The following is a 20,926-nucleotide window of genomic DNA, read 5'->3' as shown; positions in this document are numbered from 1 at the left end:
ATTGGGGTGGGGGAGGAAGTTTAAGGGAAAAGGAAATGAATTTGGTGGATGTATTGAATTTAAGATGTTTACTGGAGATCCGATTCAAGATGTCTGAAAGGCATTTGTAGATCTGAGACTGATCACGTTCATCATAGGATGGCCTTTCTACATTTACTGAAAGTTAAACAAGCTCAGAAAAATTAGTGCTCCCAAAGTCACAAAGATATGTTGTAACATATTGATTCTCACATATACTTCAAGTATTAATTGGAGGTGGAGCAGATTTTTATCATCTGAAATCTAAGAGGCTAAGAAAAATGACATCAAATATTTGTTTTCTTTTAAAAAGTAGCTTATAGAAGGGAAAGGGATCTGTATGTGCAGGAATGTTTGTGGCAGCCCTCTTTGTAGTGTCCAGAAACTGGAAACTGAATGGATGCCCATCAATTGGAGAATGGCTGAATAAATTATGGTATATGAATATTATGGAATATTATTGTTCAGTAAGAAATGACCAACAGGATGATTTCAGAAAGGCCTGGAGAGACTTACACAAACTCATGCTGAGTGAAATGAGCAGGACCAGGAAATCATTATATACTTCAACAGCAATACTATATGATGATCAGTTCTGATGGACCTGACCATCCTCAGCAATGAGATGAACCAAATCAGTACCAATGGAGCAGTAATGAACTGAATTAGCTACATCCAGCGAAAGAAATCTGGGAAATGACTAAGAACTTACTACATTGAATTCTCAATCCCTATATTTTTGCCCACTTGCATTTTTGATTTCCTTTACAGGCTAATTGTACAATATTTCAGAGTCCGATTCTTTATGTACAGCAAAATAATGGTTTGGACATGTATTTTGTATTTAATTTATACTTTAATATATTTAACATGTATTGATCATCCTGCCATTTAGGGGAGGGGATGGGGGGAAGGAGGGGAAAAATTGGAACAAAAGGTTTGGCAGTTGTCAGTGCTGAAAAACTACCCATGCATATATCTCGTAAATAAAAAGCAATTAAAAATTTTTAAAAATTAAATAAATAAATAAAATTAAAAGTAGCTTATAAATAAGAGGTGACAATAATAATAATAATTTAAATTTTAAGATTTGTAATACACTTTACAGCAACCCCTCAGTGAAGTAGAAAACTGCATTATTATTCAAGTTTTATAGATGAGAGAGCTGAAGCATTGAAAAGCTTTATGACCTCTTCATGAAAATGGAAATCTCCTAAGAATTAGATGCTCTTTGGAATAAAATATGTTAGCTTAATTAGATTTTCTTCATTTCTCTGACTAACTAGATTGAATTTGTAAAAGCAGTTTGCCCCCTGGCAATAGCCAACTAAAATTAAGAATATTGCAGACTACAATATAGAAAGATCTGAGATAAATCCAATCTCAGTTTGGCAAGCTTCAGTTTCTTCTATTGTAAACTGAGGATATAATAATGGCACCTACCTGTCAGAGTTGTTTTGAAATAATAATTATAAAACACTTAATAAATGCTTATTCCCCCTCACTGTTTTAGAACATCAATTCTAAATCTAAAGACTAAATAATAAAAACTTAAATACTTTATGAGACACTGAAAAAAGAGATAAAATCCTAAGAATAATTAATGAATTATTCCATCTACTTTTATTTCATCATCAGATAATAGGTACTCTGTGCCTTGGCATGCTTCAACCTTGACTAAGTTGGTACTTTAGACAGGCACCATCATAGGCGGGGGGAAAGATTTCAGACCTGCTCCATCCATAAGAATGAATAGTAGAAAGAAAGGCAAGATGGCAGAATGAGGCTAGAATTTTTGCCGAATTCTTCCAACAGATCCCTTCTACAACTATTTAAAAATGATACCAAACCAAATTCTGAATGGGAAAAACAAGAAAAAAATCAAAATGAGTCACTTTTTTCAGCTTAAGGCAGCTTTGGAAAACAAAAATAGAGGTCTGTGGACAATTGGTGGGGAGCAGGCTGGGAGCACTACCTTGCTGTGGAGGTAGAAGCAGCAGCTGTGTGCTGAAGCACTAGCAGGGAGAAGTCCACGGACAAAAAGGGTACTAACACTTTATTAGAGATTCCAAGGGACCCCATCCCCGCTCCATACTAGGACAGAAGAAATAACAGCTTTCATCTATCAGTTCTATTGCCCATTGCCTAGTTCAGGGCAGTTTAGGATGAAGAAGAGCAGTCACAGTTATAAGGGAACAGGTGCCCTACCTAGGAAAGGACTACAATGCAGATCAGGAAAGCAGTGCTACAATAGTAGCAGAAAGACATAAAAGACAGAAGCTCAGAACAGACATTCCTTTATTCCCAGTCCTAGAAATGAGCAGTGCCAGATTTTTAGTGCAAAGTCCAAAGTTAAGAAATAGGCTAGGAAAATGAGTAAATAACATAAAAAGAACAAGCTCCTTTTCCCTCCCCCCAAAAACCTGCTATGATGATAGGAAAATTTCAAGGCACAAACTCAGAAGAAGATGATTATTTGAAAATATTTATAAGCAAAGCTTCAAAGGAAAAGGAAAAATTAAGATTGGATACAGACTAAACCAGAATTTCTAGAAGAGATTTTTTGATTTTTTTTAAAAAGCAAAAAAAAAAAAAATAAATAAAATTTTTAAATAGTAAAAGTGGCAGAAGGAAAATTGGATAAAATGAGATATATGCAAGAAAATTATGAAAAAAGGATTAACAGTTCAGTAAAAGGGTCATTTTCACTCTAGAAAATTAGCCATTAAAATTAGAATTGTCTAAATGGCAAAAGGAATACAAAAATAGTGAAGAAAACAACTCTTTAAACTTTGAAATGGTAACATTTGAATTGTAACATCATTAGGGCAGTTAGAAGGAATCTACTTAATCAGAGGACATGAATGTGATTATTAAAAAAAGAATAATAGAAAGAGAAGAGAGATACCCTGGGAAAAGGGGAAAGGGAGAAAGGGAGAGGAAGAATGAAGCTAGTTATCTCATGTAAAAGAGATGCAGAAGGAAAAGTTTAACATAGGGGGAGAGGGAGGGGAAATTGAAGGAAGAATGGGCAATATTTGAACTTCACTCTCACCTAAACTGGTTCAAGAAGGGAAGTACATGTGCATACGTGCATGTGTGTGTGTGTGTGTGTGTGTGTGTATGTGTGTGTGTATGAACAGCTGGGCATAGAAATTTAGCTTACCCAAAAAGGAAGTAGGAGGGAAAGAAGATAAGAGAAAGGGGATGGAAGATAAGAGGATAGAAGATAAGATAAGAGGGTAGATTTAAGGGAAGTAGTGGTGACATGCAAAATAAACAAAGCACAAGTAAAAATAGACCTGATTAAAAGAGATAAAAGGGGAAAGGACAATGCAATCCTGATCTGCATTGTCAAGGTACCTTTGACAATGAATTAATATCAGCATTGAATATGTATGCAACAAATGGCCCAACATGCAAATTCTTTAAATAATTCATTTCCTCTTCTGTTAACCTGGGCAATCTATATTTTTAGATATTCCTCCATTTCATTTAGATTATCAAATTTATTTGCATATAGTTGAGCAAAATAATTTCTAAATATTGCTCTAACTTCCTCTTCATTGGTGGAAAGTTCTCCCTTTTCATTTTTGAGACTAACAATTTGATTTTCTTCCTTTTTTTCTAATCAAATTAACTAAAGGTTTATAAATTTTGTTGGTTTTTTCCTAAAACTAGCTCAATTTTATTTTAAGAATTTCAAATTTGGTATTTAATTGAGGGTTTTTAATTTGTTCTTTTTCTAGCTTTTTTAGTTGTAAGCCCAATTCATTGATCTTCTCTTTATCTATTTTATGCAAGTAAGCATCTAGAAATATAAAAATTTCTCCTTATAACCACTTTGGCTGTATCCCACAAAATATATGTTTTCTCATTATTGTCATTCTCTTGGATAAAATTATTGATTGTGTCTATGATTTGCTGTTCAGATTATTTAATTTCACATTAACTTTTGGTCTATTTTCTCTTGGCCTTAAATTGCATGTGACTGTTATTGCATCATGAGCTGAAAAATGCATTTACTATTTCTGCCTTTCTACATTTAAATTTGAGTATGCCCTAATACATGGTCAATTTTTGTATAAGTTCCATGAACTGCTGAGAAAAAAGTAAACTCATTTCTGTCTTCATTCAATTTTTTCTCTAAAGATCCTAACTTTTCTAACATTTTATTCACCTCCTTAACTTTTTTTAATTTATTTTGTGATTCGATTTATGTAGTTCTGAGAGAGCAAGGTTGAGATCTCCCAGGAGTATACTTTTATTGTCTATTTTTTCTTGCATCTCTTTTTAACTTTTCTTCTAGAAATTTGGATGCTCTATCACTTGGTAATATATGTTTAGTATTGATATTGCTTCATTATCTATGGTACACTTTAGTAAAATATAGTTTCCTTCCATATCTCTTTTAATTAGACCTATTTTTGCTTTTATTTGATCTGAGATTAGAATTGCTACTTCTGCTTTTTTTTACTTAACCTGAAGCATAATAGATCTGGCTCCAGCCCTTTACCTTTACTCTGTATGTATCGCTATGCTTTAAATATGTTTCTTGTAAACAACATATTGTAGGATTCTGACTTTTAATTCAGTCTACTATCTGCATCTGTTTTATGGGAGGATTCATTCCATTCACATTCACTTTAGTTAAAATAACTAATTATGTATTTCTTTCTATCTTATTTACCCTGTTATGCTTTTCTCTTTTCTTTCTCCCTTCTCCCCAGTATTTTGCTTTTGATGACCACCTCCCTCAAACAGCCCTCCCCCTTTAGAGCCCTCCCCCTTTTTTACACCTTTCCCCTAATACTTCTGTTTTCTCTTCTATTAGTCTTTCTCTTTCTTTTCCCCCTTTCCCTCCCACTTCCCAATAAAGTGAGACAAGTTTCTATGTGAAACCCAATATGTCTGATATTCTCTTGTAGAGCCAAATCTGATGAGAGTATGATTGACACAATGCTCACCCCCCCTTCCTTATTTCCCTCAATTGTAATAGATTTTCTTCACCTCTTTGTGAGATACAATTTCCCTTATTTTATCTCCTTTTTCTTCTTTTCCCAGTACAATCCCCTTTTCTACCTCTAGTTTTCTTTTCATATTAACATAATAAAATCAAATTATACCCGCATTGTCTAAGTATACTCATAACAGAAATATAGTTCTCAGGAGTTCTTTCCTTTTTATGCTTCTCTTGAGTTCTGTGTTTGGAGATGAAATTTTTTTGTTCAGTTCTGGTCTTTTCATTAGAAATAGGTAAAATTCACCAATATCATTGAATAGCCATTTTTTTCCCTGAAAGATAATGCTCCTTTTAGCTGGATAGCTTATTCTTGGCTGTAGTCCAAGTTCCTTTGCCTTTCAGAATATCAGATTCCAAGCCCTTCAATCCTTTTAGGTGGAAACTGCTAGGTCCTGGATAATCCTAATTGTGGCTCCTTATTATTTAAATTGTTTCTTTCTGGCTGCTTGCAATAGCTCTTTCTTGATGCAGTAGTTCTGAAATGTAGCCATGATATTCCTTGGGGATTTAATTTTGGGGTCTCTTTCAAGAGGTGATCTGTGAATTCTTTTGATGGCTATTTTACCTTCTGATTCTAAAATATCAGGGCAGTTGCCTAGATTCTTTTTTTCATCATGGCTTTTAGGAAGTCCAATAATCCTTAGATTGTCTCTCCTAAATCTATTTTCAAAATCAGTTGTTTTTCATGGGAGGTATTTCATATTTTCTTCTATTTGTTCTTTTTGTTTTGTTTTCTTTTTGTTTGACTGATTCTTGAAGTCTTATTGAGTCATTCACTTCCATTTGTCCAATTTTAGTTTGTGGTGTATTATTTTCTTCACTTACCTTTTTTTGCTTCTTTTGTAATTGGCCTTTTTGTTCATTGCATTCTTTTTCAACTTCACAAATGTTTTTCAGTGAATTGGTGTCTTTTTCATATATCTTTTATAGGGCATTATATACTTCTTCCATTCTTTCTTGCAATGATTTCATTTCGTTTCTGCATTTTTCTTCTAACTCTTTTTTAAGATACTTTATGCAACTTTCCAAGAAAGCCTTGTGAAATGGGGACCAGTTCATATCTCCCTTTGAGGCTTCATCTGGAGTTGCTTTGCCTTTAGAAACTTCAGGATTTGAAGTCTGTTCTCTCTCTATATATAAAAGTTGTCTATGGTGAGAATTCTTTTTTGGTTATTTATTTATTTATTTATTTTTTAAGGCTTGTGATCTGTTCAATGCAAATGATCAGCAGTTGCTTTAATTTTTCCCTGGGTCAATTCTGCTGATTGATTTCCAATGCTGGATAATGGTGACTAGGTTTGGCATTCTTCCAGGGCTCAGTGGTTTACAATTTACCTTTTGTAGCAAATCTACCAAACCACCTGCTTGCAACCAGGACAGAGTAGCTGAAGAGGTTCACAGAAGATTCCCAGATGCGTGGAAACTGTAGCACTCTGATTCCCTGCCCCAGCTTCTGGTCCTGGTCTCCCTGTGCTGCAGTCTGGACTCATCAGATTGTCCCCCTGCCTGTCTGAAACAGACATGTTCTGAAGTTGTGTTGTACCCCAAATATTTGCGGATTCTTTGACTGGAAAACCAGTTTAGAGGCTTAATCTGCTGTTGGTTTGAGAGAAGGTCAGAGAAAGTCACAGAAAGTTGTGTCTGCTTTGCCTTCTTGGCTCCACCTATCTCCCCATCCAAATTCTTGAAACAAAAATTAAATGACTTGCAAGAAGAAAGAGATAATAAAATTATATTAATGGTGGACCTAATTTACTTTTCCAGTGACTTTAGAAAAGGTTTGACTACAGTCAATATAATAACCACCCATAATTCCAGAGTACTAATAATGAAGTATTCTATCCATCTCCTTGTGTGGGACTATAAAAACAATCAAAGTAAGAAAAAGCAAAAAGGGGTTTATTACGATCTAGCATGAAAGGACACCTTCCATGTAACAAGGTGTTTTGTCAGTAAAAGAACAGTGCAAAGCAAAAACTGCAAAACACAAGATTAAATAACTGAAAAAAGAAACCCTTAAAACTCTTCCTCCTCACCCCCCTGCAGGCTGGCCTTTTCTCCCCTTGTTTGGAAGAGTCCAGGCTTACATTCTAAATCCAGAAATCTATCCCAGAAACAAAAGAATGTTAAGTCAATAATAATAAACTCTTAATTTAAATTTCCCTAGAGAACTGCTATATAAGCAGATATCTTTGGATAAGACAATTCAAATACATCATCCAAAGTTATCATCACTTTTTAAAGAAGTATTTAAATGCTAATTAGAAGGCCGTGGGAAACTGCAGGGCACAAACACCTACAATTTTTTAAGTTTTAGCTCTCTTTGTTATTATAAAGTCTCAAGTCACAATTAAGGTATAGCTTAAGGATATATTCCCACGAAAAATCTTCATTCAGTTAATTTCATACATCTTGATAAAGAGATGATGGATTCAGGTTTCAGAATGAGAACAAAAATAAGTTTAACATGGCAAATGAAGGAATTGGCATTCCTTACCACATTGCCTTGTCTTTCAATGACTCTGGGACATAGGTAAGAGGGAAAATAAATTTCTGTTCATTAAAAAAAAATAAGATTATTGCCTAGTGCCTATGTTTCAACATAATTTTAGATGGACACATTTTGCAGAAATTCTTAAATCTGAAGATTTTTGGACCCTCTTCTCAGAATATTTCTTTTCTCTCTCTCTCTCTCTCTCTCTCTCTCTCTCTCTCTCTCTCTCTCTCTCTCTCTCTCTTTAATTAAGAATCTAATCTAATCTAATCTAATTAAGAAGCAATCTAATTGATTGCTTTCATAAAACTGTAAAACTCCTTTACTGACTACAAGTTTTGCATTAAAGTAAAGGTATTCCCTTTTAAAGTACAAACTTTGGATCACTGTTGCTATATGGTAGTGAGGTGTGAAACATTTATATCTCTGAAGAGCTAATCACACAGTGATGAGTGATATGTAGATAAATATCCAACAGAAAGAACTGGAGAAGTGTGTGGTAATATGAACAGACAGCAATATGTAATTTGTGAGGAGAAGCAACATTTTGTGATGGATAGAAACCTGGCCTTAGAATCACAAACACCTGGAGCAAGTTTAGTCTCTGACAGATACTGACTATGTGAACTTGGGCTAGTCACTTAGGTTTTCAATGCCCCAGGCAGTTCTCTAAGATTATAAATTGCACAAAATTACTTATCTATTTTGTAGACTGTTGTTTTGTTTTTTTTAATTGGGAGTTCCTTACACAGATAAAATCACAGGCCAATAAAATTATAATAATAATTTAAACTGTTAATGAAGGAGTCAAAGGCAAACAAAAAACTTTAACTGTCAAAAGTAGAGTATATCACAAAGAAATTATATGACAGTAAGAGAAAATAGGCTGTCATATGGCATAAAATAGGGATGACAAGTAGATACTCAGAGTGCATTACTGGTATCTTTACCATGTTTAGGGGGAATCAAGGAATGCCTCCATCAGGTTGATTGGACCTCTGGTAGAAAGCAGATAAGAGTGACAAAAAGACAAGTAAAAATGAGTTGTGTGTAACTAATGTACAAAAATGTTTAACGTGATTTCATAGGTATAACTTATCAGATTGCTTGTGCTCTTGGGGAAAGAAAAAAAAAGCAGGGAGGGAGGAATAAAAATTTGGAACTTGAAAGTTTTTAAAAAATGAATGTTGAAGACTAACTTTACATATAACTGGAAAAATAAAATAATATTTATTGAAAAGAAAAGAGTTTTGGTCACAAATACATTTTAGTATTCTCCACTCCCCATGATTATTCTTTTTAGAGAATACATTATAAAGTCACTTCTCTTCCATAGCAATGTCCTAACACTTTTCTTTCAAATCTGTTGAGTCAGAGAATATAAAAACTTAGATGGCACAATTGCCTTGTTTTAAGAAGTAACCACACTTTCATTATCCTTGTTAAGCCAATCTCCATGATTTTGGACTCTTGCCTATACAATTGATATCAGCTGGATAAATTTCAGCTTGACTGTGGGTCTTGGTAACAACCTTCAGACTTTTTCTGAAGACCTGAAGGATTTTTATCTAAGGTTTGTTCACATGTTTTCCAGGAATCTGTTTAAGAGCAAAGAAGCAAGAAAGAAGGAATTAGGTATCAGATGTTTGGTGGTATAAGTTAAAAGTTCAAAGAAGTGGAGAACTTTTCTCTTATAAGAATTAGCAAAACTCATGCATGTCCACCCATTTGGAATGTTTGAATTTGGCTTAGCTTTCCATCAGGATTATTTAGCCTTCATTTGCAAATACAAGTTCTAAATTGGCTTATTTGTTAATTTATAATATTGTGTTGTGTAATTTTTATTGCTTTTTTATAATGTTCATTGTATAATATCTATGTAAATTGTAATTTGCTAATTAACACGTTTGATATAAAGCCCATAAACAGAAATGGTTGCATGTGCATCTAGTTATCAAGAAAACTCATCACTCTAGTAGAGGAAATCCTAACAGCATGAATGGAATTAGATACTTTTGTGAAAGTACCAACTGAATTTCAGTTTGCAGTCTGTTATTATGGCTTCTTCCCTTTCCTGCTTTGGTGTCTTAGTGCTTAGTTAGCATCTTTCTCAGCTCTTCATCTTGTATCAGCTATTTTCTGCATGACACTCTCAGATTGATTCTAGTCCAGTGCTCTGATTGGTTTAAAACTTCTTCCTTATTCATTTGGCATTAGTATTTTCTTTGGCTGATTCTATCCTCCTAATTGGTGCTTTGATTCTTAAAGACCCCTATTACTCCCAAGCATGACTTTCTTTATTCTAACTACAAATTCCTGCCCTTCTCTCTAGGTCCATGAAATTATAGGAAAGCCTGACCTCCCCTTTCAGTACATGAGTCTCGAACCCATAGAATTATGGGGAAGTGAGCCCTTTTCTATTGGCATATGTCTGCTACAGTGATAACAATTTATTCACTTTGGTTTCAAATATCCTCTAAGCAAGTTTAATATAGTAGAAAGGATGTTGGATTCAGAGTCAGAGGCCCTAGATTCAAATTTAGTTCTCCCTCCATTTACAACCTGTGTAAACTCAGGCAAGTCATTACCTCTCTGTACCTCATCAGTTTCCTCAAATGTAAAACAAGAGAGTTGAACTTCAGCTCTAAATTCTATGATCCTATAAACTTCAGGAACTGTAATTCCTTCAACAGCCTTTTACTAACTGCCTTTACCATATACTGAACTATACCATACACTGGGGAAAGTATAAAAACAAAGTCACTTATCTCAAGACACTTATGATCTAGCACATTGTTTCCTTTGCTAGTTCATTTTATAGTCCAGGAAATTGAGACAACAAGGTTTAGGTGACTTTTCCAGGGAGACAAGAGCTAATAAAATGTCTGAGGCCAGATTTGAACTCAGAAAAAGGAGTCTTCCTGATTCTAGGTATAGTACTCTACACATTGCATCATCTATCTACTATTGCAATGCAACTCAGTTCTTGCTAACTTTAAGGGATCAATGAGACATCTTCAGGTTAAAACGGCAAACTTATTCAGTTTTCTTCCTTCTTTCCTCGCTCCCTCCCATAATGGGGGCAGGGGGAGATTCATTGAAGTTTAGAATCCAGTGTCTTCTTTGGCATCCTGTTAGTGCTACCATCTAATTGGCTGATGTCTTATTATATTTTATGGTAAATATAATGTAATAACCTAGTGATTTGGTTAGAGAAAATGCTGGCCTGTCATTATTCTAGTGAGACCCATGATTGATGATTTCTCTGAGGCTTGGGGTGGGGCAGTTTGGGCTGACATGGGCTGGGGGCACCAATTAGAATCTCATCAATCTCAACAACTTTCTTGGATTCAATCACCATCTCTATGCTGATAATTCTTAAATCTGCTTTTGAGCACTAACCTCTCGATAATGTCAAATCTTCACTTGTCTATTGAATATCTTAAAATGAATGTCCTAGAAACATTTTAAACCCAACATATTCAAAACTAAACTCATCGACTTTCTCCTCAATGCCTCCCTCTTTCAAATTTTCCTATTACTGTTGAAACCACTATCATCCAAGTCTCCCAGGATCACAACCTAGATATATTGTTGAACTCCTCATCCCCTCTCAATGCCCCCCATCATATCTAATCTGTTATCACATCTAGTCAATTCGACCTCTGTAACTTCTCTCATATATACTCCAAATCTCTCCCTTGACACAGACACTCCCCTTGGGGGATGTCCTCCTCACTTCATACCTGGAGTATTGCAACCCTGGTTGCAATACTTCTGGTTGGCAACCCTGCCTAAAGTTTTTCCCCACTACAATCCATCATCTCCTCAGCTGACAAATTGATCTTTCTCAAATGGGGCCCTGATCATGTCACTTCTAGCCATCCCCAATCCCTCTGGTGATTCTCAATCACAAGCAGGATCAAGAATAAAATCTTCTTTTAAAGTTGAACCCATCGAAACTTGAATCTTTCCTCTCTTTCCAGTCTCCTTATACCTTTCTCACTTCCATATAGTCATCAATCCAGTAACATTGACCTTACTGTTCCTTAAAAAAGATACTCAAACTCACTACTCAGAGCATTGCCATTGATTTGTCTATATTGTATATTCTTCCTCTTTTATTTCTGCCTTTCTAGCTTCCTTCAAGTTTCAGCTAAAATTCCATCTTCTATAAGGAGCCTTTTCCCATAAACTTAATTGCCTTTCCCCCTAGATTTTCCCCAACTTATCCTGTATATATCTTGTTTGTATATAGTTTTTAAAATGTTATCTCCCCTTTAACCTCTGAACCTCTCAAAAGCAGAGATTGTTTTACCTCTGTATCCCTAGTTTTTAGCACAGAGTCTGAAATGTGTTTCTGTTGTTAAATTATTTCAGTTATGTCTGACTGTCAGACCCATTTGGGGTTCTCTTGGCAAAGATACTAGAGTGATTTGCCATTTCTTTCTCCAGCTCATTTTACAGATGAGGAAACTGAGGCAAATAAAATTATGTAACTTGTCCAAGGTCACTCACCTAGGAAGTATCTGAGGCTAGATTTGAAGATGAGATTTCCTAATTCTGAGCACAGTGCTCTATTCACTAGGATACTTAGCTACCTTGTGTTTTGTCTGGAACATAGAAAGTCTTTAATAAATACTATTATCAAAAGTCTTTACTTTCTTGTATTAGGGATATATAGAATTGTTCTTTGCTCTGTTATTTCTCTTTCTATCTCTTTGACCTCATAGTCATCAGCCTTTTCTTCAGCAAAGTAGATAGATGCAAGCACCATCATTATGGAGCTTTGTTTGGTTGGATCTCTAGATTTACTTGTCATAGCTACTGTGCTGACTCTCTCGTAGACTGTCCAAGAGAAGTAGAGCATGGAGTTTGAGAACAGAAGCATTTATTTTTTCATCTAAGCATCCTAGTTCTACTGATAGAATGTTGGGTTCATAGTCAAGAGTTCAGTATTTCATTCCTCAGTGCTCTACTGAATAAATTCAAGTTCTTTTGTTCTGCAATTTTATTGAAAGAAACCTACAAGATGGAAGCAATCTTCTCCATGTTTCAGTTCACACTGGAGAATAAGAATTTATCCATTGTACAATAATGGCACATAGTAGGTATTTAAATCTTTATTGATAAATGGGTTAATTGGGATGGGGGAGAGAAACTCTTTGTTTCCTTCTTCATATTGTCATTGATATTTTATTAGAAATTACTTTATCAGATAGTTATCTTCCAACCTGAAAGCTTGCTAAGGAAAGAGAAAAGACAGATTCATGGGAAAGGAGGGAAAATTCTGCAGCATGGAAAGCTGAGAGACAGCCATGGTCTTAAGATTTCAGGGGCATCTGTAACAGGGAGTGCTGACTGCAAGGGTAGGAGGGCATTAAATTTCACTTACTTCACAATGCTGGCCCCATCTAGAAATGCTTAAAGACAGAAGACAATCATGAAAGGCACTTTTCTCCAGGCCAACCAATCCCAAGGAGGAAACAGTTACCATGGTGCTGACCAACAAACAGGAAGACTGAGATCCTGTGCCAGATAACAACACTGCTAAATAGGCTTTGGGAGAATTTCACTAACATTCTTTCATCCCTCACCATACTCTATGCCAGGTGAGTCAAGGAGGCATCAGGGGATATTGTTAGTTTTGGTTGTATTATTTTATCCAGTGCTTATTTTATGCTTAAGGAACCCTTTGTAATTTAATTTTACTTGTATATTAATTGAAACAACTCTGACAGATAAGTGGGGAATCAAATGCCTGTTAGTTAAATTTAAAATTACATAAATATATATATGTAATTTTAAAATTTAAATATATGTATATATGTATCCATACACACACATATATGTATGGATACATATATATATGGGACATTGTATTTACTGTCATATTAAGGTGATAAATTAATTTTTACTGACTTGCTTCCCCCCACCCCTTTCTTTTTTATTCTTTGTCATGAAGCATGATTCACTGAGTAGGTGAGGGATATGTTTGAAAATGAAAATGATAGGAAAACAATAAAAATGTGTTTTTGAAAATGTAATGTGGATTAAACTTGACTCCAAAGAAGAGATGAAAAGGTACATTTCCCTGTTTTTTTTCAGACCTGCATGACTGCGGATGCAGAATACTGTGTACTACATCAGAAGAAAAGGAAAACAGTAGGAAATATAGGTGATATAAAAAAGAAATCCATAAATTTCATTTTGTAAAGTGCATCTGTGTGTGATATACAAGGGAGAGTCTGAAATATTGATATTAAAATGTAAACTTTGCACAAATAAACATTGTAGGCTTATAGAATATTAGATCAGGAAGATATTTAAGAAAGCACCTTCATTTTACAACCTCTTCATATTACAGATAAGGAAACCAAACACCAGAGATGATTTGTCCAAGCTCCCACAGATAGTATATGTATCTGAGCCAGGAGTCTAGCCTCTGATTTCAGATTGATTATGCTTTCACCTTCCCTTCATTGTCTTCTAGCTATGCAGCTGCAAACTTAATCAGACAGAGCATGGAGAGACACTTTGCTCATCCATTTTTCCAATTTATAGGTACAAAAAGTATTCATAGTTTAGTGACCAGAGTATCATTCCAAATTTCATTCCAGAATTTTATCATTTCATACCTCTTCCAGCGATGAATGGACCTATACAAATTCTCTCAGATAATTCAATTGTGAGGGAATATACTCTTTTTACTCACAGCTTTAGTTTGCAAGCCCCCATTTATTTTTTTATAGTAAGTTTATTTATTTTTAATATACATTGCTTCATAAATCATGTTGAGTGGGAAAAATCAGAGCAAAAGTGAAAAAAAAAATAAGAGAAATAAAAAACAGAAAAAAAAATAAGTAAACATAGCATGTGTTGATTTACATTCAATCTCCTTAGAGTTTTTCTGGATGCAAATGGTATTTTCAGTCCAAAGTCTATTGGGATCACTTTAGATCACTGAACCACTGAGAATAAATAAATCTGTTGTTGCTGATCATAGCACATTCTTGTTATTATTGTGTACAATATATTCCTGGTTCTGCTTGTATTACTCAGCATCAGTTTGTCTAAATCCTTCCAGGCCTTTTTATAATCAACCTGTTCATCATTTCTATAGAACAATATATCCAATTACCTTCATGTACCACAGCTTGTTCAGCCATTCCCCAATTAATGGGCAGATGCCTTTTCCAATTCTTTGCTACCACAAAAAGAGCTGCTACAAACATTTTTGCACATGTGGGTCCTTTTCCCTCCTTTATGATTTCCTTAGGATACAGACTCAATAATGGCACTGTTAGGTCAAAGGATATACACAGTTTTATAGCTCTTTGGGCATACTTCCCAATTGCTCTTCAGAATGGTTGCATCATTTCAGTGTTCCAGTTTTCCCACATCATCTCCAACATTTATCATTATTTATTCCATCTCCCAATATGAGAGGTGTGAGGTGGTACTTCAGAGTTGTTCTAATTTGCATTTATCTAATCAATAGTGATTTAGAACATTTTTCATATAACTATAAATGGCTTTAATATCATCATTTGAAAATTGTCTGTTCATATCCTTTGCTAATTTATCAATTGGGGAATGACTTGTATTTTTATAAATTTGACACAGTTCTTTATATATTTTAGAAATGAGACCTTTATCAGAAATACCGTCTGTAAAGATTTTCCCTCAGCTTTGTACTTCCCTTTTAATCTTGTTTCTATTGTTTTTGTGTGTGTGGGTTTGTATGCAAAACCTTTTTAATTTAATGTAATTAAAGTTGTCCATTTTGCTTTTCATAATGTTCTCTAGTAGTTCTTGGGTCATAAAATCCTCCCTTCTCCAAAGATCTGATAGGTAAATTATCCCTTGTTCTCCTAATTTGTTTGTGGTACCATCATGCCCAAATCATGTATCCATTTTGATCTTATTTTCATATGGGGTGTGAGATGGAGGTCTATGTTGAGTTTCTGACATATTATTTTCCAATTTTCCCAGCAATTTTTGTCAGATATTGAGATCGTATTCCAGAAGCTGGAGTTTGAGGATTTATCAAATATTAGGTTGTTATTGTCTTGGTTATTGTGTCTTGTATTTAATCCACTGAACCACCACTCTATTTCTTAGCCAGTATTTAATGATTTTGATTACTACTGCTTTATAATATAGTTTTAGGTTTGATGCTGCTAAGCCACCATCCTTTGCCTTTTTTTTTTTTCATTGATTCCCTTGATATTCTTGACCTTTTGTTCTTCCAGATGAATTTTGTTATTTTTTTTTGTAATTCTATAAAATGTTGTTTTGGCAGTTTGATTGGTATGGCACTGAGCAACAGATCAATTTAGGCAGAATTGTCATTTTTATTATATTAGCTCAGCCTAGTTTTGAACAATTGATATTTTTCAAGTTGTTTAGATATGATTTTATTTGTGTGAGAAGTGTTTTATAATCATGTTCATATAATTCTTGGGTTTGTCTTGACAAGTAGACCCCCAAGGATTTTATATGGTCTACAGTAATTTTAAATGGAATTTCTCTATCTCTTGCTGATAAAGCCCCCACTATTGTGTTTCAATTTGCACAACCAGCTGTTCACAATAATGATATTTATATGGTAAATATAACCATTTATGTATTAGTAAGGGAAAAATAGTAATATCACAGGTACTAACATATTAAAAGAAATGTACCAATAACAACTACTCACTTATAAACTTGAGTTAGGTCATACACTCTCCTTGTACCCAGTGCCTGTGACAAAGAATTGGTACATGCAGAAATCTGCCAAGGAGGCACCTGAGTGAGGAAAACTCAATTAACTTAAGTCTAGAACTATAAAGTTTGATGTCCTCTTTCTGTCCCAGGAACTATGCCCTTTAAAGTTTTTTAGTGAATGCAGTTTTGTGTTGAATAGATGCTTCCCCTGCTAAGCTAAATTTTCTAAGTTATGTTTGACTAGTAACTCATTGAAGACATTTCAGACAAGCTTGTTGTTTGGCCGATGTGGTTTTTTTCTCTTGTCCTTCTGAGTTCAGGTCTAAAATTAGATAAACTATATTTGTCCCATCATAATCACACAATAGTTCTGCTGTTCATATCTCCCATTTTCTATCCATTATGTTTCAAATTCAGAACTACTTATCTCAGATTTTTTTGTCAAGCCAAATCCCCAGAAATAGTCTTTCAGATAATCAATTTGTTTTCTAAGGCTGAGTGCCCTTAACTAGATAACAAACCATAAAGAGATAGTACAATAAAAATAAAATCATTTCCAAAGCATAATTTATTTATTTTACTGACACAGACAGACGCTGAACACTTAACTCTTCACTTTATTTTCTACAAAGAATTTTGTAGTTGCATTCATATTAACTTCTGTATATGTCTATAAATGTCTCCCAGACATTTTATATGTTCAATTGTTATTTTGAACTGAATTTCTCTTTCTCTCCCTGATGTGTTTTGTTAGTAATATGCAAAATAATAATGATTTATTTATTTTATTTTCTGCTAGTTTCCTGAAACTACTGTTTCGCCTAATTTTTACTTGAATTTCTAGAGTTCTCTAAATTGAACACTGTATTATTAACAAAAAGCAATAATTTCATTTCCTCTATCTACATGTCTCCCCTCAATTATCTGCTGTTATTTTTAACAGTAATTGATGTTCCTTTCACTAAATATAAATTTGCTTCTTTGCAGGCAAAATAACTTGTAGACTCCTAAAATGTTAGAGATCCTAGGATCATAGATTTTGCTATGAAAGGAGCCTCTAATATTTTTTAGTTCAACTACCTCATATTACAAAGGAGAAAACTAAAGGCCAGGAAGAGTACATTTCTGGTGCAACACAGCAGAACCAACCCTTGAACTCTGATCCTCTTTCTCCAACTATATGAATACTTCTTCTGCATTAATATAAAACTCTCATTTTACAAATGATGAAACTGAAGACCAGAGAGATGAAATGGCTTATGTATGACATCTAATGACAGTGAGTCAGTTAGTGCCAAAGCTGGGAAGAGAATACAATGATACTGATAACTTATATTTACAGACACTTTCAAAGTTTGAAAAGCTCTTGGGGAAAAAAGTACTCCTTTAGGGTAATATCCTCTCTAAAATGTAATATTCTCTGTTGAGGTTTTCTTGGGGTCTCTGGAGGCATCCTTTGTTTCAGTTCAGTAATCACCACACAAGTAGCCAGGGGTTAAAGTCCAAATCCTCTATTGCCTCCCTCAAAGTCTTGTCTCCTTCACTTGGGGCTTGGCTAGTTTTTCTGAAGCCTATCTCTCTCATTGGTTCCGAGAGCTCAAGCTCTTGCCTGCCTTCTCTGGCTTCAGAATCTCCCCGACTCAATCCTGGCTAAGGTTCCTAGTTTATATGCCCCACACTGAGTATAAACTAACCATTATTTGTTGTAGGATTAAATCAATGCTAAACTAGATTTAACCATTCTCCCCTCAATTCCCTTAGTACCTTGTTTCAAGTTCTGGCCCATAACATCTCCTTGTAGGATTAAATCAATCATACCGAACCATGCTAAATTAGATAACTATTGTCTCGCTCCATTCCACTGACTTAGTACCTTGTAAGAATCCTTTGTTTCAAGTTCAGAATTCTGGCCCATAACACTAGTGACTATCATAAATAGGTGCTATTATTGTCTCCATTTTACATATGAGAGAAAACTGAGATACAGAGAGTTTGTGTAAACTGATCAAGATCAATCTGAAGCAAAGTCATTCTGAGTGCAGGTTTAGCTCTCATGGGAAGTTTTTTTTGTTTGTTTGTTTTTATTTTCCAAGTTGTTCTTTCAGTTGGCAGCCAGATAATGGAAGCTTTAATATCATTTCTTTCCTACTTCTAGCATTTTCTCTCTAATTTTTTTGCTTAGACTTGATTTTATCCAAAAGTTTTTGATTAGAGAAGCGATAAACATAAAATATAAATAGCAGAATATACTAAATATAAAATATAAACTCAATGCTGATGTACCCAGGAGATATTTGAGGAAGTGAATGATGCCAAAACAGGTAGGTTCTGTTTAGGAAAAAAAGTGCTTTTCTCCCAGCAGCATGATTCTACTTTTATTGTACTATATCTTTATGGTTTTTTTGTCTGGTTAAGTGTACTCTGTAAGAAGAGGAACTGATTATCTGAGAGAGTTTCTGGGGGTTTGCTTTGACTAAGAGTTCTGAGACTGAGTTTGGAAGGTGGTATGTAGAAAATAGGAAATATGAACAGCAGGATGATTTTATTTATATTTGCAGAACAAATATAGTTTATCTAATTTTAGACCTGAATTCATAAAAAACAAGGAAAAAACTAATCAACTAGTTCGGATGAGACGTTCTTAGTGAAGCATATCTTAGAACAACTTAAGTTTAGCAGTAGGAGCATCTATTCAACACAAAAACTACATTCATCAAGGAACTTTTATGCTGTTACTGAGACTCAAAGTTTACAAGTTTACACTTTAAACTTTTTTTAAAAGTTTACACTTTTAAACTTTAAAACAACTCTGTGGAGTTTTACAGGCATCTATATCTCCATTTCACACAAGTGGCTGTCTATATATACATAATATAATTTTGGTAACTAGGAAGGCACTCTTTAAGAAAAATCTCTCTGCTACTACCTGCCACACTACTGAAAAAGCTACAAAGTATCAAAGTTTACACTTCTAGACCTTTAAGTTAATTGGGTTTTCCTCACTTAAGTACCTTCTTAGAAGATTTCTGCACTTATAAATTCTTTGTCACAAGTCCTAGATACAATGGGAGAGTATGACTTGACCCAAGTTTAGAAGTAGGTAGTTGTTATTGCTGCATTGCTTTTAATATATGAGTACCCTTGGGGGCAGCTGGTTTGTACAGTGGATAGAGCACTAGCCCAGAAGTAGGAGGACCCGAGTTTAAATCTGGTCTCAGATTTTAATGCTTCCTTGCTGTGTGGGATCACTCAAGCCCAATTGCCTCAGCAAAATATTTATATACATATATACACCTGTGGTATTATTATTTCTTTTGCCTTACTAATATGTAAATGAATATGTTTAATCTACATATATGTCATTATTATGAATAGTTGGTTGTGTAAATTAAAACACAATAGTGGGAGTTTGAGGGCTAAAGTTATAAGTAAAGAGAATAATTCCCTCACAATTAAATTAACCTGAAAGAATTTGAATGTAAATGTGTTGAGGTAGTCTTTCTTTGGGAACTGAGCCTTGGCAGTATGAAGTTTGGAGTGATAAGAGTCAGTGCAGGAAAGTCATTAAGTGCCCACATATACTTATGAAAGGTATGAGAGATCCACACTTAAATACTGTACATGTGTGACTGTTTTCTGAGCAGGAAACATCCAGAATGACTGATATGACCAAGCTTCACCAGGCTGTTTCTGTAGGAGACTACAATTTGGTAATGAAAATGCTAAATAAAGGGCTTTATAATCCAAACCACAAAGATGAAGACTGGAATGACCGGACTCCACTTCACTGGGCTGCAATTAAAGGTAAATGGGTCTTGTCATTGTCCCTGTGCAATAACCACATGGCTTTCCTTTCTTTATAGACCATAGTGAAGTGTCCTCTTTATAAAGAAATACAATCTCCCCATACACTTTGTGTATTAATAAAGGACTTTTGGAGATTAAAAAAGTTTTCTTATCCAAGGAAATGAATCTCTAATTACAAGAAAATTTTGACATTCTACCTGTATTGTTGGAAGGAGATGAGCAAGCTCTTCTTTCCCCTCTACAATAGCTCTTTCAAGGAATGAAGGGAATAATTTTAGAGGAACTTGAGAAGACATGTATGAATGGATACAGAATGAAGCAAGCAGAACTAGAACAATTTTTACAATAATAACAATATCATAAAAATGAATAACTTTGAAATACTTAAGAATTGTGGAACATGCTATCCCATATCCAAACAGAGGAGTGATGGACTCAGAGTGCAGATCAGCCAATGTGAAAATTTGCTTTGCTTGACTATTCATCTTTGTTACAAGGGCTTCATTTTTCTTTCTTTTTCAATTGTGGGAACAAAGAGGAAAGTGGGAAAACCCTGAATTTTTTGTTAATTAAATCAAAATTTTAATTTAAAAATTCAGTCATTTGTAACTTTATTTGCAAAACTGAGAACATCTTGAAAGATATTCAAATAGTAAGCTAATGATTATTTCTAAATAAACTGTATTTTCAACTTTCAAATTTAATGCACACAAAAAATTTTTGTATTGCAAACTATTTCTTATACATTAGGACACTCATTTCTTACAATCAGCCCAATGAATTAGAGAAGAAGAGAAGGAGGTAGAAGGATAAGGAAGAAGAGTAAGAGAAAGGGAGGAGAAAGAAAAAGAAGAAGAAATGAAAGGAGGAGA

General features: G+C 34.4%; 2 protein-coding genes across 5 annotated transcripts in view; both read left to right on the top strand.

The window, feature by feature from the left end:
• TDRD6 (tudor domain containing 6) overlaps positions 1-20,926 on the top strand; it is a 115,099-nt gene that overhangs the window by 84,482 nt on the left and 9,691 nt on the right. For 2 of the 4 annotated variants that reach the window (XR_004233681.1, XR_004233682.1), the window contains 2 exons: positions 13,644-13,713; positions 19,892-20,051. Coding sequence is in view for 1 of the 4 variants with exons in the window: in XM_031964748.1 (XP_031820608.1) it covers positions 13,644-13,713 (70 nt within the window). In the remaining 3 variants the exon portion in view is untranslated. Of the gene's footprint in view, positions 1-12,953; positions 13,148-13,643; positions 13,714-19,891; positions 20,052-20,926 lie in introns of all 4 variants that reach the window. The other 2 variants (XR_004233680.1, XM_031964748.1) reach the window with 2 other exon arrangements.
• The window catches only part of ANKRD66 (ankyrin repeat domain 66), a 92,699-nt gene that overhangs the window by 62,082 nt on the left and 9,691 nt on the right, over positions 1-20,926 (top strand). Inside the window, exon 2 of the mRNA XM_003769121.2 lies at positions 19,892-20,051. Within this exon, the coding sequence (XP_003769169.1) occupies positions 19,892-20,051 (160 nt within the window). The remainder of the gene's footprint in view (positions 1-19,891; positions 20,052-20,926) is intronic.

The sequence above is a fragment of the Sarcophilus harrisii genome, chromosome 4, assembly GCF_902635505.1.
Source record: "Sarcophilus harrisii chromosome 4, mSarHar1.11, whole genome shotgun sequence".
Taxonomy (NCBI): Eukaryota; Metazoa; Chordata; class Mammalia; order Dasyuromorphia; family Dasyuridae; genus Sarcophilus; species Sarcophilus harrisii.
This window is presented reverse-complemented; position numbering and strand designations above follow the sequence as displayed.